The sequence below is a fragment of the Amphibalanus amphitrite genome, unplaced genomic scaffold (assembly GCF_019059575.1).
Source record: "Amphibalanus amphitrite isolate SeventyFive unplaced genomic scaffold, NRLGWU_Aamphi_draft 000773F_arrow, whole genome shotgun sequence".
Taxonomy (NCBI): Eukaryota; Metazoa; Arthropoda; class Thecostraca; order Balanomorpha; family Balanidae; genus Amphibalanus; species Amphibalanus amphitrite.
This window is the reverse complement of record NW_024882267.1, coordinates 47826-69503: the sequence shown is the minus strand read 5'-3', so window position 1 is coordinate 69503 and position 21678 is coordinate 47826. Positions and strand designations below refer to the sequence as shown.

The window sequence follows — 21678 nt, the reverse complement described above, 5'->3', positions numbered from 1 at the left end:
CAAAACATTTGCAAGGACTGCTTTGCAGTCGTCGAAACTTGTACGGACATTCCGTACAAGTTTTTGGGCCTTCCAAAACTTGTACGGACACTGTCCGTAGTGTCCGTAGTGGTGGCGACGCTACAGATGCTCATGGCAAATTGAGCTCTTATTAGGCCAAATATATTAGTTTGTTGGGGGACTTAGAAAAGTTCAAATGAACTATACTTCTACTGCACATTGTTCAATGCACATAGATGCTCATTCATGTTTGTCTCCTTGGCCTACCATTTCAGAAATAAAAAAGTACCTAGTCCATCAGCAATGGTCATGCATTATGTACTTGTGGGCATGAAATAATCCATGTCTGCTCCTATTGTATAGCAACTGCTTTGACATCAATCACCATTTTCCAGGTTAGCACAAGCTTGCCTGAGATGTACCTAAAGAGAAAGTCAAAAGTGTGAACAAAAGAGAAGATATCAAGACTTGATATGTTTGGGATGCAAGCTCAGCTCCTTGCAACTTTTTGTGGTTTACTTTCAGTAGTAGTTTATTATGCTTATTGGAATTTCAATCCTACCAGGACTGTTAATAGAAAAGATGCTTCTAATTTTGTTGACCTTCTGGGAGGTCAACTAAAAGCAGACTTTGGCATATTTGCACTTGTGCCATGTGAGCTCAATAATACAACTGCTTTTAAATCCAGTGATTGCTCTTGTGCCAATGAACAGTTGGCTGGGAACTGTGTATGCAAGACTGTCTGCATTCTCTGGAAGGAGATCCCTGATTCACTGGCCTTGGTAAGTGTTTATGTTTGCTGATTGTTGCCATTTAAACCATGGCATGCTGGCTTCCCTGGATTTCCACTCGGGGAGGAAGGGAGCGATTAGCGAACACGAACACCCCACTTCAACTCGACTCCTGGGCCACCTAGTCACACGCGATAGGTGCCAGGTGGCGTTCAAGAGTGCTTCAAAAAGCATGATACAATTACTCCGGTCTTTTTTAGATCGGGCTTAACCCTCGCCGGTACAGGCCATTTTGCGTCCTTCGACGGCACAAGGGGGGGGGGGGGGGTACGACTCCCATCGTGTTTTGCCCCTGATCGAGCTAGAGCTTCGCGGAAAAAACGAGCGTGTTGCCCGTCACGAGGGGAAGCCGATGATATCCAATTTTAAGGTCCTAGGTCATTGGGAGACCTTCCAGGTCAGGTCAATGACCCGAAAATCGGGAAAATGGGGACATGTTAGAAAGTCGTAAAGTGTGACTGCTATGGGGTTTTCCGGGGTGCTGATTAGGAATATCGTGTTAGTTTTGATCAGAGATGATGTCTTTAAGCATTTAGACCAGGTCGGGTCGGGTCGGTCAGGTCAACCGGTAGGGGTCGTGACGGGTACCTGTTCGTACATAATACGTGTCAACCGCCTCCGACAGCTTCGTAACATGTTACGAAGGCACCAAAACTACTTCGGAAATGTTCAAATGGTTGCTAAATTCGAAATCAGCTCCAAAAACTAGCCTAGAAACATGTAAAACTCGAAAAAGTGAATCGAGGTCACCAAAGGCCAATGACCTGACCTGACCTTCAGGTGACCTTGACATTCACCCTAAGGCCTAATGCATGGGAGCAACATCAAATCACATGTTTGAACGTTTGAAACCACGAAAAGCTTGCAAACGCGTGGCTTATTTGTTTGTTTGTTTGTTTATTTAATAATCACCAACGGGCTTCAGCACCCAATGACAGGTGAAGTCGGACAGTAAAATTATAAAAACATACACGAACACACGACACTGACACACCGGACACCCCGACACTCACATGCACGTAAATCCTACCATTCGGAGGAGCTATGTACATAGCGAGCCGACATACGCCAAATCGCTATTCCGGCCAATTATGGTCTCGGAAAGTAGGTGACAGGTCAAAGGTCATTTGGGTCAGGGTCATGAAATTTTCAGGGTACGTGTAAAATTGATCAATGCGAGGGTACTGAAAGTTTCGTCGCGATTGGCCGCTTTTTACGCGAGCTATTCACGAAAAACCTTAGGGGGGGGGGGGTGCATCAACTTAACCCCCTGTGCCGGCGAGGGTTAAGGTTACGTCACCAGAAGTCATCAAATGTCAAATTCCGCCTAGCATATACTACAACTTTTGAACAATCGGTGCATAACTCGGGAACAAAAAGGCTAAATTGCCGCGGGGAAGCGCATTTGATAGAGCTCTCCTAACGCTCTTACCGAGAAAGTTCTCGAAGTTCACTTAACATCAACGGTTTAGCCTACAGAAGGCAACAACTGTCAAAATTGACCTTTTTTGCGGGAACCTTTCATGCAGTAACTTGATTCCAAGCATGCCTACACTTTTTTATATAGCGTTCCTCTTGTCGAGACATGTCGAATGGGCTATAATTTGGCCTGAAAAGATCCACCAACAAATTGGATCCGTGACCAAGGTCATGACTGGCCAGAAAAGATCACATTACCTACATACAGGTAGATTCACCTCGTTGATCTGGACACATTCTGGATTTTTCATCTGTCTAGCATGTCTATCAAAAGTAAATGTTAAAACCCATTGAGAACCTTTCATGACCTGAGATGACCTCAGGGGTACATACTACATATACGGGTCACGTGTGCAATTTTCCGATTTATTGTGCTATGTTTACTGGCTACTCGTTTGAGAGCGTTTAGTATGGTCCACTTCCAAAAAATCGCAGCTCAATTTTCTCCCATTGGCTTATACTGGTGGGTTTGCAGTGCCCCTAGCTGCTTATTAGGGATTTGATAATTATAACTAGTTACTTATCAGTTTTAGTGTGTTCAGAAACTCATGTCATTCACATCTTTTCTGTTTCCAGAAATCTGTTGTCAAATCGATTTCAAAGGACGTGAAGTATTCGACGTCAAATAAGTCTGTAGCAGCTGAAACAATAACTCATTTTTTCATAACTCTGCAACCTGAAGGAGTGCTGCATTTTGCCAACTGGTTTCTGCAAGAAGATGGGTCCTGGTGGTTTGATCAGCTACCTCATAACATTCTGCCATTTACCGAATCCAATGATGGATTTTTCGTCGGCAAATACCAGGGATGGATGCCCAGGTAAGTGCCTTATAAGGCTAAACACATTACACATGTGATCGATGAGTGTTGAGGTGTAGTTCTGTGGTGGGCTTTGTCCTGGGTGCACGATATGCATATTTTGTTACGCGACATTATGGATGCACCTTGCGCTTTAGCTACACTAAAAAGCAACATCGTTCGGTCCACCGGCATGTCTTCAGACCAAAAGCTGACCAAACAGTAGTGGATTGCGACACGTTTCCCTCGGTTTTATTGTTAACTATGCTAACTATTCGTCAGATCATTGGTCTTCTCACAGCATCGTCCATTAGGTATTTGATTGTTTTCTCTGCCAGTGTGCGGGCATTGTATTTTTTTCCTTACGAAACAGTAGCAAATAATGCATAATTTATTTTCATTGGTACTTCCACATATGCTTCTATATCTTTTAGTAAAAACATGAATGTTGATATCGACCTTATCGAGGATTGAACAGATACGTTATATGTCACAATCATCAGCACAGTCGCACCAGTTTTTCGTGTTTTAGTTTTACGTCAGACAGTCGTACATTACTCGCATACGAAGTGCTTGCGGTGGTGGCAGCCAATGTCGTGCCACACAATGCCTTCTCCCGGGTAGAATTCGTTGAGCACCGCCAGGCAGTTCTCACGACCCTCGCGATTGTCGGGCTGGGGGAATCCGGCGCCTCCGGTGGGTCCCCAGTTTTGGTAGCAGCCCTGGCCCCGGTTGCAGACGGGGGTGCGGGCCCCGTCGTTCCACACGAACTGTCCTCCCTCGCTGAGGCGTTGTCCGGACGTCCAGTAGAACTCGACCTTGCGTCCGCCCCTGGGCAGCCGGCGGTTGATCTCCTGCTCCTTCTGCGGCGAGGTGAGCGAGACGAGCCTCAGCCCGAGCTGGCGACACTCGCCGGCCGCCTGGTCCCACGTGTACTGGCCGCCGCTGTGACGTGGGTTCTCCCAGGACACGTACAGACCGCCGCGACCGCCCTGGGGCGGGAACGGCTGAGATGGCTGCTGGAATCGCTGCACAGGTTTGGGTCTCTGGCCGCCGAACGATGGTCCAAATCCTCCGCGCTGTCCCGCTCCCGGCTGGACCCGAACCGCCGCGACAGGACGAGCGCCGTACCCGCTGTCGTACTTGGGCGTCTGGTATCCGTTGTCGTACTTCGGCGTATCGTATCCACCGTCGTACTTGGGTGCCTGGTATCCGCTGTCGTACTTCGGCGTATCGTATCCACCGTCGTACTTGGGCGCCTGGTATGCGTTGTCGTACTTCGGCGCGCCGTAGCTCGCGCTCGGTTTCGGAGCTCCGTAGCCCTTGTTCGGTGTCGGAGGTGTGTAGCTCTTGTAGCTCGGAGCTCCGTAGGTGCTGCCCGGTCTCCGGGCTCCGTACTGGGACGACGAGTGGGAGCTGCCGTACGGTCCGGCGGCGGCCGCCAGACCGAGCAGGGCCAGGCAGAGCACGGTGGACGCTGGAGCCATGGCTGTGCAGCGGCCGACGACGGGACACTGTGCCGACCGACCGCGGTGCCGTCATTAAATACCCGGCCCCGGGTGCGGCCCATTGTTCCGGTAAGCCGTGACAGATCGAACATTGTTAATGACATATGGCGAGGTGGTCGCCCTGCAGCCGAGAGATACCGGCGCAGCGCTGCAGCAGCGCGCGGCGGTTCTAGTGCATCTTTGCGGTTCGTGAAGGTCAGATGATTTGAGCGACTGCATTTGTGCAGCTGTCCGGGCCATAGCAGTGCTTCCACACTATTTTTGAACGGTGATCAGGGACGCATTTTCTGGTCACTATTCCCAGACGCTGGTGCAGACCCAGCTTTTGCTGAAGAGATTAACGCGCTACTCTGCAGTGGTGTTTGTTTTATCTTGGCCGAGTTTGGCTATTCGATTCCTATTTCAGCTTCTGTCGCCCAGTGTCAGCAAAGCTGACACTGGGCGTGTCAGCTGGGCGTGAAAGCTAGCTGACACTGCTGACACTGGGCGTGAAAGCTAAGCTGTCAGCAAAGCTGACAGCTTAGCTTTCAAAATGCGTTTAAACAGCAGGCTGTTGTATTGTCACAGTGGTGTGGTCTGTTTACTACTCGTATTTTTGCTTCCCATGGACATTCAATAGTATGAGAATCTCTTGCTGTGTGCGATCCCTATCCCTTGACAATATTGGCCAGAAATAACAGATTGAATGGATTATTTGGGATTAAATACCACCCAGTTATCATCGTCATAGTTCATTGAATATGTGACATTCATTGTGATGTTCATATGAGGTTCATGTGAGGAGACGTGAGTTCATTGATATATTGGAATGCATGTCCGCCTCCTCTGGATCAAGATAAGGTTACAGACTTAAGGTACCCTCTGGTGACTTCACGGATTATGTGTGAATGGAACACACCGGCTGAGTATATTCAGCTTACTTAATTACTTCTTCGGCGGCAGCCTGGTTGACGAACGGGACCCGAAGCACCGCGCCCATGTCGGCTCAGCGTTCCCCATCCTACTGATGTCCGCCAGGATCCTCCTGGAGATGGTCCCACACGCCAGCTGACACGCCAGCCTTCCAATCGCTCCTGAACGGCAAGAGCGCCACGCCTATCCTCGCTCCAGTCCTCTTCCATACATCCTTTCGACATGCGTGCTTCCGTGGCTCTCGAGTTGATCGACCTCTCTGTGTCTTTGCATTAGCAGGTGTCTGACGTCAAAAACTGAGTGAATGATTCGCCTTGTCCTTCCGCTTGCGCGCGCTGCCAGACGATCCGCCGTTTCGTTCAGGCCAATGCCGGCGTGGCCGGGGCGGTAAACCCAGACCGTCTCGACCCCAGCCGTGTCCCACCACTCAGGGGGAGACCAGCCGGCTTCCAGTCTACTCAGTAACGACTGTGAGTCGGTAGCGATGACTAACAGGTCCACGTCGCGTAGGCACTCCTGGGACTCGGTCAAACCGAGAGTCACAGCCTTGTTCGGCACGAATGCTTGAGAGGACGAGTCCGCAGGCACCGGATGAGCATCGAGTGCGCTCATCAGAGCGCAGGAAGGATCCCCAGCCTGTCCGGGCCGGTTCGCTGGTCACAGAGCCATCGGTAGCCAGAATTAGCGGTGTCTGATGCTGATCGACGAGCGATTCCAACAGAGATTCGAATTCTGTTTCGCCACACCTGGAGCCCGGTGTGGTAGTTTTTTTTTAATTTGACCCTACGTTCCAAAACTTGAGAGCCAGTTATGTGTAGTTGTTTAGGTCACTCGGGGCTAGTCCAGGCGAGGTCGTCAGAGACGGGACGATGTCATGTCAGTGACGTGATAGGACCATGTCACTGACCCTTTCTCTTATTTTATTACAGAACACAATCAGCTAATCGTACCCGCCGAAGCGCGGCAGGCTTAACCTTGCCAACTTTCAGACCTCTTTCAACATCAGCATTAGGCTGTGGGCAACAGGTCAAAAATGTGCACCTATTTCACATAATCGTGCTGAATGTTAATAGAAAAACGGGCCAGTTAAACCTTCATTCAGTTACTTACATATTTATCACATGAGAGCTATTTTCATCGCGTGAAGTTTTTCCGATTTTCCCAGAATCGGCCGATTTCCCGATATTAGCGTTTGAATTGCCATAGACTTCGATGTTGACCTAGGATCAACTAAGCCGTAGCAATTTACGAGGCGTCGTCGAGAGGATTTTGTTGACCTTTTTAGTGAAATTCCACGATGCTCTTTGAAAGGGTAGTGTTCCAAAAAAAGGTTAGAAAAGAGAATGAAGTCAGTTATCTATAGGATCTGATATGTTTTAGTGTACTCTATTTATTAAGCTGTCTAAAATGTAATTTGCCGAGTAATTTGAAGTAGCAATGTGCTATTTTTTAGCATTCAAGTATAGATATGTTAGTCATGTCAATAGTATCTTTTGGTAGACCGTCCGCAGTCCAGTCTGGTCGAGCCTCTTAGGCTGGCCAACCATACTGCCGCGGTAATAACCAATAGCTGCACTGACGTCACCTCACACCAAAACACCCTGTTCATATGACATTTGCCGAGCTGTGGCACTCGAAGGATCGTTGTGGTGCCGGTCACACTGGTCGTGTCACATTCTGCTCCCACGGAGGTCACCTAAGGGCGGTGACCGACGCCGAGGGGGGCACTGGAGGTCAGACAAGCTGAACTGCTGGTCTACAGTTCCTTGTGCGGTGAATTTCGGCATGTCGAGGAGGAGAGTGACCTTTAGGGATTTGTTGATTTGGGCTGCAAGACATGTCCACTGGTTAGTGGCTAGTCACGGCAGAAACGGTTCATCATAGTGTCATGTTATTGTTTTGATTACGATTATTTCGATTTCATGATTCGTGATTAGTACTCACTTGTCTAAAGGGGCTTGCATCTTCCAATCCGGTAGGTACGTTTAAGAGGTGTTCCAGGGATGCTTTTCTGGGTCATTGGTTTCCTAGCTAACGGGCTCGTTGATGATGTTTACGTTATACTGATAGCGTGCAAGTCTTTGTGTCAGTTATTTGTACGCAGTCCGAGATGTTATTACATAACCGCAAATAAGGCGGACCACCAAATCTCATCTTCCTAGCTCTGCGTCCCCGGAGCTCTAGATCTCTCCAGCATTGCTAACTGGCTTGCCAGCGACGGGCCGCCCGTTGGAATTAATCCATGATTTTCTCTGATGCTCTTATCAGTCGTGCTAGGCCTTGTCGTGACGCGCATTAGTTAGGCGAGGTATGAGATCTCGAGCAGTCTGGTGGGCATGGCGGCCGTATTTAAAGTCCGTGCCCCCACTCGGCCGACACCAGTCCGTCCGCTGCGGTCTCAGAGCAGCCATGGCTCCGTGGTCCTCTGTGATCTGTCTCGCCCTGCTGGGGCTGGCGACGGCCTCCGGCCCGCAGAACGGCTCACCGCCCTCTTCCAGCTACCAGGTTCCGAAGCTGAGCAGCAGCTACGGCGTGCCGACGGTTAGCAGGAGATATGGCACCCCGCAGTACAAAAAGTACGGCAGCGGAGGCTCGCGGCCCGTCGTTCCTCAGCCCCGACCTCGGCCGGTGGTGAACCCCGGTGCCGGCAGACCCATCGGTCGGCCCCAGAAGCCAGTTCAGCGACCTGTGGGAGGCATTGCTCAATCTGCAGGCCTGCAGTCGTCGCGTCCACTCAAGCCCATCCAGCCCATCCAGCCCATCCAGCCTATCCAGCCTGCCAAGCCTGTCCATGTCCAGCCGGCGAGACCCGTCCAGCCTGTCCAGCCCGCCAAGCCTATCCATGTCCAGCCGGCGAGACCTGTCCAGCCTGTCCAGCCTGCCAAGCCTATCCATGTCCAGCCCGCGAGACCCGTCCAGCCTGTCCAGCCCGCCAAGCCTATCCATGTTCAGCCCGCGAGACCCGTCCAGCCTGCAAAACCTATCCATGTCCAGCCCGCGAGACCCGTGCCGATTCAGCCCGCGAGACCTGTCCCGGTGCAGAAGCCTGTTCAGGTTCAGCCCGCCAGGCCCGTCGCGGTCCAGCCTGCGGTTCAGCCCGTCCAGCAGGTGCAGCCCGCCCAGGGCGGTCGTCTGTACGTGTCCTGGGAGAACCCGCGTCACAGCGGCGGCCAGTACACGTGGGACCAGGCGGCCGGCGAGTGTCGCCAGCTCGGACTGAGGCTCGTCTCGCTCACCTCGCCGCAGAAGGAGCAGGAGATCAACCGCCGGCTGCCCAGGGGCGGACGCAAGGTCGAGTTCTACTGGACGTCCGGACAGCGCCTCAGCGAGGGAGGACAGTTCGTGTGGAATGACGGGGCCCGCACCCCCGTCTGCAACCGGGGCCAGGGCTGCTACCAAAACTGGGGACCCACCGGAGGCGCCGGCCGGCCCCAGCCCGACAACCGCGAGGGTCGTGAGAACTGCCTGGCGATCCTCAACGAATTCTACCCGGGAGAAGGCATCGTCTGGCACGACATTGGCTGCCACCACCGCAAGCACTTTGTCTGCGAGTAATCTGCTCCATGTGATCTCCATAGTGTTCAGGCCGGGGATTTTCTCGGCCTGGCTGCTCCGGAGCCTTTGTCAATGCTTTTCGCAAACTTTCTTCAAGTCTGCTTTGCAATTTCTCTCGATTGTTTATGATGATTTCATGCCTGAATATTTCTTTTCGGTGTAAGTTACAATGTGTTATCGCCTGATAACTCTCCAGCATGTAAGAATATATGGTGAAATTATTGGAGACCTTGTTGGGTTGTTCGGCGCCAAAAAAAAGCAACTTTTAACACCTTACGCGACGGGCTGGTTGATTTGTTACGTCTTTTTGAATAAGCCGAGGACTTTCCTATTGTTCTTCTCGCTGCCGTGCAACTCTAAACCAAACGACGTCTTGCCGGTATTTTTAGCTATACCTACTACAAATTCCCTCATGTCACATCTCATTAGAGCATCCTCCCCCACTCTACTAGCCGCCCTCAGACGCTTTGCATGGCCTGTTTGTGCACGAATTTTAACTTCGTAATATCTTTATTTTTTTTCACAGGCGTTCCAGGTTTCACGGAAATATTTAATAGGGCTGGCGCATTAGGTATTTCTTATGACTTTACGGTCGGTTTATAGGATTTTACCGGGACTGCTGGACTTAAGTACCTTGTATTCGGCTATCAAAATGACCCCGTGTGCGTTTGCCATTTCGACCCAGTCAGTCCGGTAGAAATGGGCAGGTGCGTTGATCGGGTGGTGGTAGTTTGAAACCTCACAGAAACCTTGCCTGCGAGAAACACCTTATTACACGTGAAATAAGGAATGAAAATGGACAGCATGGCGAAGACACCAGTCTAGGGTGGCTTGGGTCTCCGAACGAATGTGACCAGAAGACGACTCATCTCGTTTTTTTTTTTTTTGCGAGCGCACGGCCCAGAGGAGAACGGGTATGGCGGGTTAAATTGCTTGTGACATCTCATCTTTTATTTATTTATTTATTTATTTCTCCTACTCTCTTTATGCCCTCCTCTTCTCCATCTCTCTCATCTCTTTCTCTTTCTCCCTCTCTTTCTCTCTCCATGTCTCCCTTCTCTTTTCTCTATCTTTTCCATTCTTTCCATCATACTCAAATTGAAATGAATTCGCTTGCAGCGCAAGATTAAGCAGATATCAATGAATGCATGACTACCATATCTTTACATGCTTGCCTGTTTACCATATCATTTCGTTCTGCACCTAATTCTAGATCATCTAAGCCTCACGATGCACGTGTCGTAAGTGAAATCGATTCACCGGACCGCTGTCGCTGATGAAAGGAGTCCGAATGATCTTAACGATTTCTGGGTGTACATAGAAAAATGCAGACTTCCACATTTCTAACGTATATTCATCGTGCCTGAAAGTCATACGGTTGCATAAATGCATAGGTACTTAGGTCCTTTTTACCCTCAAAGAATCGGCTCATTTTTTTTTTTTGGCTCAGGTAGTGTGTACCCTCCTCCCTTAGGTTGTAAGTTTGGTTTTTTAAGTACTGGCTGTTGTTGCTTCTGTGGGCCTGCGTGATTGCCTCGGCTGGCTTTGTGGTTTCACCGGCTTCGCGGAACGGCTGCTCTACAACGGTGCCGCCCTCGGTCACTTACGGGTGCGGTTTTTCTTCGATGAAGCCAACGATGACGCTGTGATCGCCGCTCGGGTGCTCGCGGTGAAGTGACTTTGATGATATGTCGACACCTTTTTTTCAACGCCACATTTGTTCTCCGGTGAATTTCAGACAAGTTGGTTAGAGACCTTCAAAAAAGGTACAATCACTCGATTTTTCTCAAGTTTGTCTGTCTTGGCAGATAAAGCAATACCAGAACAGCCACAGGCCTACGAACACACATATTTGATCAGGATCGGACGATTGGACACTTTTAAAAGGAGATCTTTCGTGCCTCCCGGAAATGCACGGAAGAGCAGATGTGGGGTTAAAAAAAAGGTGTCCATGTCACGATCGTTCGATAATACATACTTGAAAAAAAAAATATAAAAAAGAATCGGTTCAGCTCAACAGCTTCCTACATCCAGTCAATGTGTAGGTACTGTACTGGTGCTAGACGTGAATCATAGAAGACTTGCAGAAAAAGGTTTGCTACCTCTTCACCACCTCTGTCCCAAAAGAGTGCAGACATGCTGCTTACTTGAGATCTCAGTGTTATTCAAGATTAACAGAGCTACATCGCCTCCTAAAATATGAAAGCTGGCTTTGTCTTGGCTGTCATGTTTAAGCACTTTGGCTTGTGGTTTGAAGAAATGCTGAGCCATTTAACAAGTAACGGTGAACCGTTTCAAGGATTATAATTGCTTTGCTAGACATCAAAATGTCATCTGTATTGGATAGTTCGAGTTGAAGCTCACTTACAACGTTAACGTCACACCATTGGTGGAGCAAGATGTGCTATTTTTACAGTTAACTATTGTACTGAAGAAGGGTAACATTTTGTGAGTTATACCATGACTTATTTAGCATATCAGATATGGTCAAGAATTCCAGTTGCACTCTGATCACACAGTTTGATTACACTTATAAGGCCGACGACTTTGGATGCCCTGGTCTAGCGTTTCGTTTCCTCTAATTCCCTAATATCTCTGTTATTCGACGGTGCAAAACGTAACGGCTGTTTAAATCCTTGCACGCTACAATAAGTAACACGACGATGTGCATCTCCAAGGTGCGATACTGTCTACTGAATCGTCCGGTCGACAGAATATCGCTCGCAGCGAAGGTCGACGGGGACTGACAGTCGTGTTGGTGTCCGCGGCTGGTTGCACAGTTATTTTTGTGGTTGGTGCTGACTGACCGCAGAGGACAGGTGGAGCAACGCGACGCCCCATGATCAGATGGTCACCCCGTGTTGGCTGTATACAATGGAACAGCACAGCAATCCACTTCAACAATGCAATACTGCGTGCTTCTGTGCAATCTTCGCAATCTGTATCATTCGAACAGCGCCAAACAGTGATTTGGTAATGCTGTACAGTGCACTCATCCTAGTTTGCGTATTTAATGACGGCTCCGCGGTCGGTCGGCACCAGTGTTTCGACGTCGGTCACAGCACAGCCATGGCTCCGGCTTCCACAGCTCTCTGTCTGACCCTCCTCGGTCTGGCGGCCGCCGGCGGACCTCTCCGCAGCTTCCATGAGGCCGCCGGCTACGGCGCACCCAAACCCAACAAGGGCTACGTCCCGACGTACCGGAAACCCGGCGGGTACGGCGGAGGCTACGGCGGCCGGCAGTCCCGGTCCGGATACGGCACGCCGAAACCCATCACTGGCTACGGCGCACCCAAAGTCGAGACGCTGCTCTATAAGGCGCCGGATGACAAGTATGTTGTCCCAAAGTTCTCTAAGGGCTACGGTGTACCCAAGGTTACGAAGGGATACGATGCGCCCAAAGTTCAGAGCGGCTACGGTGCTCCCAAGCTCTCGGATGTGTATGAAGCTCCGAAGCTCACCACCACTGATTTCAAGGCTCTTAACGGCGGCAATGACTTCAGTTCTGGCAGTGACTTCAGTGACTTCAGTGACTTCAGCTCCGGCAAAGACTTTAGTTCTGGCAGTGACTTCAGCGACTTCAGTTCCGGCAAAGACTTCAGTTTCGGCAGTGGCTTCAGTGGCTTCACTTCCGGTAAAGACTTTAGTTCCGGCAGTGACTTCAGTGGCTTCAGCTCCGGGAAAGACTTTAGTTCCGGCAGTGACTTCAGTTCCAGCAGTGGCTTCAGTGACTTAAGCTCCGGCAAAGACTTCAGTGACTTCAGCTCCGGCAAAGACTTTAGTTCCCCCGCGGCGAAGTTCGGAATAACTACTGGCGGCTTCGTACCATCTGTGTCGTTTGGCAAGGTCTCTAAGACGCTCTCTACTCCCCTTGGAAGAGAGCGAGCCACCAAGAGTGGCGGTCTGTACGTGTCCTGGGAGAACCCGCGTCACAGCGGCGGCCAGTACACGTGGGACCAGGCGGCCGGCGAGTGCCGCCAGCTCGGACTGAGGCTCGTCTCGCTCACCTCGCCGCAGAAGGAGCAGGAGATCAACCGCCGACTGCCCAGGGGCGGACGCAAGGTCGAGTTCTACTGGACGTCCGGACAGCGCCTCAGCGAGGGAGGACAGTTCGTGTGGAACGACGGGGCCCGCACCCCCGTCTGCAACCGGGGCCAGGGCTGCTACCAAAACTGGGGACCCACCGGAGGCGCCGGCCGGCCCCAGCCCGACAACCGCGAGGGTCGTGAGAATTGCCTGGCGATCCTCAACGAATTCTACCCGGGAGAGGGCATCGTCTGGCACGACATTGGCTGCCACCACCGCAAGCACTTTGTCTGCGAGTAATCTGCTCCATGTGATCTCCATAGTGTTCAGGCTGGCGATTTTCTCGGCCTGGCTGCTCCGGAGCCCTTGTCAATGCTTTTCGCAAACTTTCTTCAAGTCTGTTTTGCAATTTCTCTCGATTGTTTATGATGATTTCATGCCTGAATATTTCTTTTCGGTGTAAGTTACAATGTGTTATCGCCTGATAACTCTCCAGCATGTAAGAATATATGGTGAAATTATTGGAGACCTTGTTGGGTTGTTCGGCGCCAAAAAATACAACTTTTAACACCTTACGCGACGGGCTGGTTGATTTGTTACGTCTTTTTTAATAAGCCGAGGACTTTTCTATTGTTCTTCTCGCTGCCGTGCAACTCTAAACCAAACGACGTCTTGCCGGTATTTTTAGCTATACTACAAAGTCCCTCATGTCACATCTCATTAGAGCATCCTCCCCCACTCTACTAGCCGCCCTCAGACGCTTTGTTTGGGCTGTTTGTGCACGAATTTTAACTTCATAACATCTTTAATTTTTTCACAGGCGTTCCAGGTTTCACGGAAATATTTAATAAGGAGATATTTCTTATGACTTGACGGTCGGTTTATAGGATTTTATCGGAACTACTGGACTTAAGTACCTTGTATTCAGCAATCAAAATGGCCTTCCGTGTTCGTTTGCCATTCCGATCAAGTCCGATAGAAATGGACACCTTGACTTGATCGGGTGGTGGTATTTTGAAACCTCACAGAAACCTTGCCTGCGAGAAACGCCTTATTACACGTGGAATAAGGAATGAAAATGGACAGCATGGCGAAGACACCAGTCGAGGGTGGCTCGGGTCTCCGAACGATTGTGACCAGAAGACGACTCATCTCATTTTTTTTTTTTTTGCGAGCGCACGGCCCAGAGGAGAACGGGTACGGCGGGTTAGATTGCTTGTGACAGCTCATCTTTTATTTATTTCTCTTTCTCTCTTTATGCCCTCCTCTTTTCCATCTCTCACATCTCTTTCTCTGTCCCTCTCTCTCTCTCTCTCTCTCTCTCTCTCTCTCTCTCTCTCTCTCTCTCCATGTCTCTCATCTCTTTTCTCTATCTTTTCCCTTCTTTCCATCGTGCTCAAATTGAAATGAATTCGCTAGCAGCGCAAGATTCAGCAGATATCCATGAATGCATGACTAACATATCTTTACGTGCTTGCCTGTTTACCATATCATTTCGTTCTGCACCTAATCCTAGATCATCTAAGCCTCACGATGCACGTGTCGTAAGTGAAATCGATTCACCGGACCGCTGTCGCTGATGAAAGGAGTCCAAACGATCTTAACGATTTCTGGGTGTGCATAGAAAATTGCATACTTCCACATTCCTAACGTACTCGTATATTCAGTGTGCCTGAAAGTCATACGGTTGCATAAATGCATAGGTACTTAAGTCCTTTTTACCCTCAAAGAATCGGTTCATTTTTTTGGCTCAGGTAGTGTGTACCCTCCCCCCTTAGGTTGTAAGTTTGGTTTTTAAGTACTGGCTGTTGTTGCTTCTGTGGGCCTGCGTGATTGCCTCGGCTGGCTTTGTGGTTTCACCGGCTTCGCAGAACGGCTGCTCCACAACGGTGCCGCCCTCGGTCACTTACGGGTGCGGTTTTTCTTCGATGAAGCCAACGATGACGCTATGATGGCCGCTCGGGTCGCGATGAAGTGACTGTGATAATATGTCACGATCGTTCGATATTACATACTTGAAAAAAAAAAATATCAAAAAAAAAATCGGTTCAGCTCAACAGCTACATACATCCAGTCAATGTGTACTGGTACTGGTGCTAACTAGACGTGAATCTAGAAGGCTTGAAGAAAAAGGTTCGCTACCCCTTCTCCACCACCTCTGTCCCAAAAGAGTGTAAACATGCTGCTGCTTACTTGAGATCTCAGTGTTATTCAAGATTCACAGAGCTACATCGCCTCCTAAAATATGAAAGCTGGCTTTGTCTTGGCTGTCATGTTTAAGCACTTTGGCTTGTGGTTTGAAGAAATGCTGAGCCATTTAACAAGTAACGGTGAACCGTTTCAAGGATTATAATTGCTTTGTTAGACATCAAAATGTCATCTGTATTGGATGATTCGAGTTGAAGCTCACTTAAGTTATAACGTTAACGTCACACCATTGGTGGAGCAAGATGTGCTATTTTTACAGTTAACTATTGTACTGAAGAAGGGTAACATTTTGTGAGTTATACCATGACTTATTTAGCATATCAGATATGGTCAAGAATTCTAGTTACACTCTGATCACACAGATTGATTACACTTATAAGGCCGACGACTTTGGATGCCCTGGTCTAGCGTTTTGTTTCCTCTAATTCCCTAATATCTCTGCTATTCGACGGTGCAAAACGTAACGGCTGTTTAAATCCTTGCACGCTACAATAAGTAGCACGACGATGTGCATCTCCAAGGTGCGATACTGTCGACTGAATCGTCCGGTCGACAGAATATCGCTCGCAGCGAAGGTCGACGGGGACTGACAGTCGTGTTGGTGTCCGCGGCTGGTTGCACAGTTATTTTTGTGGTTGGTGCTGTGTGACCGCAGAGGACAGGTGGAGCAAGGCGACGCCCCATGATCAGATGGTCACCCCGTGTTGGCTGTATACAATGGAACAGCACAGCAATCCACTTCAACAATGCAACACTGCGTGCTTCTGTGCAATCTTCGCAATCTGTATCATTCGAACAGCGCCAAACAGTGATTTGGTAATGCTGAACAGTTCACGCAGCATAGTTTGCGTATTTAATCACTGCTCTGCGGTCCGTCGGTACCAGTGTTTCGACGTCGGTCACAGCACAGCCATGGCCCCGGCATACGCAGCTCTCTGTCTGACCCTCCTCGGTCTGGCGGCTGCCGGCGGACCTCTCCGCAGCTTCCATGAGGCCGCCGGCTACGGCGCACCCAAACCCAACAAGGGCTACGCCCCGACGTACCGGAAACCCGGCGGGTACGGCGGAGGCTACGGCGGCCGGCAGTCCCGGTCTGGATACGGCACGCCGAAACCCATCACCGGCTACGGCGCACCCAAAGTCGAGACGCTGCTCTATAAGGCGCCGGATGACAAGTATGGTGTCCCAAAACTCTCTAAGGACTATGGTGTCCCCGAGCTTACGAAGGGGTACGATGCGCCCAAAGTTCAGAGCGGCTACGGTGCTCCCAAGCTCTCGGATGTGTATGAAGCTCCGAAGCTCACCACCACTGATTTCAAGGCTCTCCACGGCGGCAGCGACTTCAGCTCTGGCAGTGACTTCAGTGACTTCAGTTCCGGCAAAGACTTCAGTTCCGGCAAAGACTTCAGTTCTGCCAGTGACTTCAGTGACTTCAGTTCCGGCAAAGACTTCAGTTCCGGCAAAGACTTCAGTTCTGCCAGTGACTTCAGTGACTTCAGCTCCGGCAAAGACTTTAGTTCCGGCAAAGACTTAAGTTCCAGCAGTGGCTTTAGTGGCTTCAGCTCCGGCAAAGACTTTAGTTCCGGCAGTGACTTCAGTGACTTTAGTTCCAGCAGTGGCTTCAGTGACTTCAGCTCCGGCAGTGACTTCAGTTCCCCCGCGGCGAAGTTTGGAATAACTACCGGCGGCTTCGTGCCATCTGTGTCGTTTGGCAAGGTCTCTAAGACGCTCTCTACTCCCCTTGGAAGAGAGCGAGCCACCAAGAGTGGCGGTCTGTACCTGTCCTGGGAGAACCCGCGTCACAGCGGCGGCCAGTACACGTGGGACCAGGCGGCCGGCGAGTGTCGCCAGCTCGGACTGAGGCTCGTCTCGCTCACCTCGCCGCAGAAGGAGCAGGAGATCAACCGCCGGCTGCCCAGGGGCGGACGCAAGGTCGAGTTCTACTGGACGTCCGGACAGCGCCTCAGCGAGGGAGGACAGTTCGTGTGGAACAACGGGGCCCGCACCCCCGTCTGCAACCGGGGACAGGGCTGCTATGAAAACTGGGGACCCACCGGAGGCGCCGGCCGGCCCCAGCCCGACAACCGCGAGGGTCGTGAGAACTGCCTGGCGGTGCTCAACGAATTCTACCCGGGAGAAGGCATCGTCTAGCACGACATTGGCTGCCATCACCGCAAGCACTTCATTTGCGAGGAATAAATGTTTTTAATTTGACAAGGCTGTGACGCCCGAAGACAAGGTTCCCGGGTCCTACTCAATGTCAACATGCCACAACGCTAGTGTCTTTCGTGTGTTCCTGCCTGCTGAATGCCAACGCCACCACCGCAGGGCAGGTTCATTGGAATATGAAATGTCAACACATTCATGTCCGTCTGTATTATGACAATGAACAGGGGCCTGGAATGACAACTTTTGTCAATTTCGTTTTGACCTTTTGCATCGTTTTTCTGCAATGCCCGCCTTTATACGATGTGGCGGATCTTTCTCATCCGTCGCACTGATCATTTATTTAATTGCTAAATCGAATAATAAAGGCCACTTGCCCCAAAGATGCTCGTGGCACGAATATGTATTTAAGCAGTTATTAGTCCCCATCCGTTGATTTTTGAGTTTGCCATTGTGTGAAATTCAATTGTTTAATGAAACGTTTTCCTGTCAATAGCTGTCCTAATTAGCACCATTGAGAGATCATTCTTTCTCAAAAGCTGTGTCCGCTTTTGGTTCCGTATGACTCGACATCGACGTGCAATAAATTTGGATGTAACTGCGATATCATATTTCACTCACATCAGCCATCTCTGCGGTGAACGTTTTACCATAGTGTTAATGGTTTTGCTTTATTCAGCTACATACCTACCAGTTTTCGGAAAAATGGACGCTAGCTTTTCGCTGCTGCGATACATCTCCGGCCTTCCAAATGCCTGAAACATAACGAAATTCTGCCTCACCAGACCGAAAAAAAATATAGCGACTAGATGATTGACCCGTCTTCTGAAGTGGTGGGTTTATGGGTCTTCACTTTGGCAGAAGCCGTGCTATAATGCTATTTACATACAGCAAGCAACCGGGAAGAATATCTTTTTGCACGTAGTGCCGTGTGGATGTCCCCTATTAACCGAAAAAATATCAGATGTTTATTTGAAGCGCATGGGTATGATTGATCAGACAGCTGAGGAATATACCTATATACGTTTTTTTAAGGAATGTCAGGCAATGTGTGCTGTGTGCACTGTGCAGGGTGAGGCTGCCTCCCATGGGGTTCCAATATTATTTACGGTGATTCCGTTTTATGGTTGTCTAGTCGGTTCCCACGCCTGTACAGTCACCACCAGGAAAGTCTCGTTGCAAACAAAATGGAATTCATGAGCTTTGATAAAAAGTGTTGCTGCTTGATTGCATGGCCTAAAAATAAAAACATGTTTCACAAATGCCAATAGATGCTTAACGCTTTGAACATGCGCTTTTGTATACCCTGGTACAGTGAAACTGCTTTTGCGCGCCAAGGTCAGATAGGACGGCGCAGCTAGCAGTGAATTTTAATTATTTAAAGCTCGTTGCCGAACTCGTGACTGTCAAAGAGATATGAAGCATTCAATTCGTGGAAATGAAATCTCCCTTTGTTTTATGACCATCACAATGAGAACGATTAAAGCGCTTTCCAAGAATGTCACGGCCACGGAAGAAGTGATTATTCCCTGAAAATACCTGCGACATTTGTGCTATGATCCTTTGTTCTCTATCAAACCTTTGATGTGTGGCGTAGCGGTTCGTAGTGCATTCTTCCCCCTGTGGCTAGCGGCTCTGCTGGCCGCTGTCGCTGCGGCTGTGTGTGGCCGCATCCTCCAACCAGTTAATTGATTCGTCAGTTTGGCAGGCGAGAGTCACATAGAATTAACGGTACACCTCGATTTAGAATAATCCCAATGAAATGAACCTTCAAAATATGTGATGGAAGCTGAAACGTTGGATGATTTATATCTTATTATATCGACATAAATGTGACATTCGATTCGTCCACATTGAAACGCAGCAAACGGACCGAAACCTGTTTTGTACAAGATCTTCGGACTAAGCACAGAAATAATTTCAATGTCACGACTGTGTCTTTAAATCTGCATGATTCACTAAGTCCGTGTTGTTCAGATTACACACTTTAAAAACCGTAATCTTAAGCAGGTGGCGTGAACAAATGGCGTCAACTGTGTTCCCGTTGCACCCTGATCGCAGATGGTCATATTTCTACATCACTCCCTCATATTTCTACATCACTCTTCCCCTCTCTGTCTCTCGGCAGGTTCCGTCTGGCTGATAGAAGCAAGTCTTCTGTACTGGCTGAGCCAGCCGACCGTACTGCCTTCGTTCGTCACCTGCTCTCCTCCCGGTTCATCCCCTGCGACCGTGAGAGGGCACACCAGTTCCACCTAACCGAGGGACGGGACGCGTCCGCAGACGCCGAGCGGTTCCGACACCGTGCCTGGCGCCTGCTGGCCGCTGCTGCCGCGGCCCTGGACGAGCTCGAGGTGCCCTTCTGGCTCAGCAGTGGGACTTGTCTAGGTGAGTTAGTTTAGGAGTGGTACTGTCTACTGTCTGGGTGAGTTAGTTAAGGAGTGGGACTGGTGTAGAGTGGTAAAGTCAAGTGAGGGGCAGCATTTGTCTAGGTGAGTCAGCTCAGTAGTAACACCTTTTAGGTGAGGCGTTTCAGCAGCGGGACCTGTCTGTGTCTAGTGTCGTCTAGGTACTACAATTGAGTCAGCTCAGCGTGAATGGGTGACATCACCAGACACTGGAACCTGTCTAAATGAGTCAGCTCGACAATGACTATGTCTAGACTAGACATTGGCGATGACTCAATGGCACCAATCGTGACAGACATCTGCCCGTGGCCGGTAGTAGGAAAATGAATTGAAAAGATCAGTCGAATTGTTCGATAAGATGCGACCGCCAGGTATTTCCTCCAGTTATCCAAATTTATGAATGAGGTAATGCGGCTGTTCCCCAGATCAGGCGAACGATCTTCCTTAAAAACGTCATTGTGCAGCAATGTGTACTCTAGATTTCATCACCCCTACCAAAACTTTTCCAAAACAATGCAGACGGACTTCATATCAGATACAGCACCGAGCCTACACCGTTCTTGGGTCTTTGTGTAGGCGAAGCGGCATTGTAAGGCTTGTGCATTGTAATCATTTAGTAAGACCGGGACGATGATCATTGCAAAGTCAGGGTGGAGCCGACCAAGAGCCGACATTGTTCGCAATGTTGGGATTTCCAGCGTTTGCTGTATGCATGTTGCTCTGGTTGATGAAACGATTGCGGGCTGTGGCTAGTTTCTTTCGGGGTGGTCGTTAGTCGTTACTTGTTGTAGTCAGTTCAAGATGCCATGGCTTACATTATTTATATCGCCTGTGATAAGCGTCATTTCCCTTCTAATCCGTAGCGCGCCTGGATGCCATATTCATATGCGCCCGTCTAAGCTAATAAAGTCGATCAAGAACTGCTCTACTGCTTAAGATGGGATATCACTTTCTGCCTAAACACTCATGCACCCTATTATCCGCTTTACCATCTGAACAAGCATATGCAAATGAAACTCGGATGGGGGAAGGGGATTCGGATTCTACCTGCTTGCAGATGCTTTTTGTTTGGGGGAATATTATAAAACAACTATAATACCACTACTCAGTACACAAGCTGTGTTCATTGTAAACCACGCTAACTTGCACTGGTGGCGTGCATTTTCAATTCTCAGCTCTTCCATCTACGAAGCCGCTGCCTTTTCAACCGGTGTCGCCTGCTGTCTACACCGGCCCACAACACTGACCTTCCCCCTCCCCTTCTGTCCACCAGGCTACTACCGGCAGTGCGACTTTGTGCCTTACATGGGGGACGTAGATATCGGCGTACGGATCGCCTCCGTACGCGACTGGGCCGGAGACACCCGCCTGCCGAGCCTCTCTCAGATTGTGGAGGCCATGGCCGAGCGACGTCTGCGCCTGGTACACCGGTTCGGACTGCCTGAAGACAGTCTGGAGCTGAGTTTCCGGTCGCCGGATAACATAAAGCTGGATATCTTCTTCTTCTATGAAGATGGGGACATCATGTGGAACGGAGGAACGCAGGCCCGAACGGGCAAAAAGTTCAGGTGGGTTAGCGGACTGAATAGACGTGAAGTAAATTTGAGTCTTCGTGACTGGACTAGGTCCGAATTGCCAGTAAGTTTGGGTTGATGGGGCTTAGTACAATCACGAGTTGTCGGAAAATAAAGATAAGCTTTGAGGTCCTAACTTGCAGGGAGATTCAGGTGTTCTAATATTCGATGTGACATCATGTTATATACGCCCAGTTTCATCTCGTGTCTTTCTATTCATAGGTCTGATTTCATCTTCCGGAGCAGCCGTTAGA

The 21678-nt window shown here is 49.6% G+C and overlaps 2 protein-coding genes across 6 annotated transcripts in view; one reads left to right on the top strand and one right to left on the bottom strand.

Annotated features, from left to right (window-relative positions):
• Nucleotides 1–21678, top strand: part of LOC122365926 (fukutin-like) — a 32088-nt gene that overhangs the window by 8929 nt on the left and 1481 nt on the right. For 4 of the 5 annotated variants that reach the window (XM_043337573.1, XM_043337575.1, XM_043337574.1 and 1 more), the window contains exons 2-5: nt 396–782; nt 2847–3088; nt 19571–19830; nt 21124–21418. In XM_043337573.1, the coding sequence (XP_043193508.1) occupies nt 474–782; nt 2847–3088; nt 19571–19830; nt 21124–21418 (1106 nt within the window). In that variant the 5' untranslated portion in view covers nt 396–473. The remainder of the gene's footprint in view (nt 1–395; nt 783–2846; nt 3089–19570; nt 19831–21123; nt 21419–21678) is intronic. The other variant, XM_043337577.1, reaches the window with a different exon arrangement.
• Nucleotides 3445–4586, bottom strand: LOC122365927 (brevican core protein-like). The gene has a single exon (XM_043337578.1). The coding sequence runs from the start codon at nt 4552–4554 to the stop codon at nt 3622–3624; it is 933 nt and encodes a 310-aa protein (XP_043193513.1). The 5' UTR covers nt 4555–4586; the 3' UTR covers nt 3445–3621.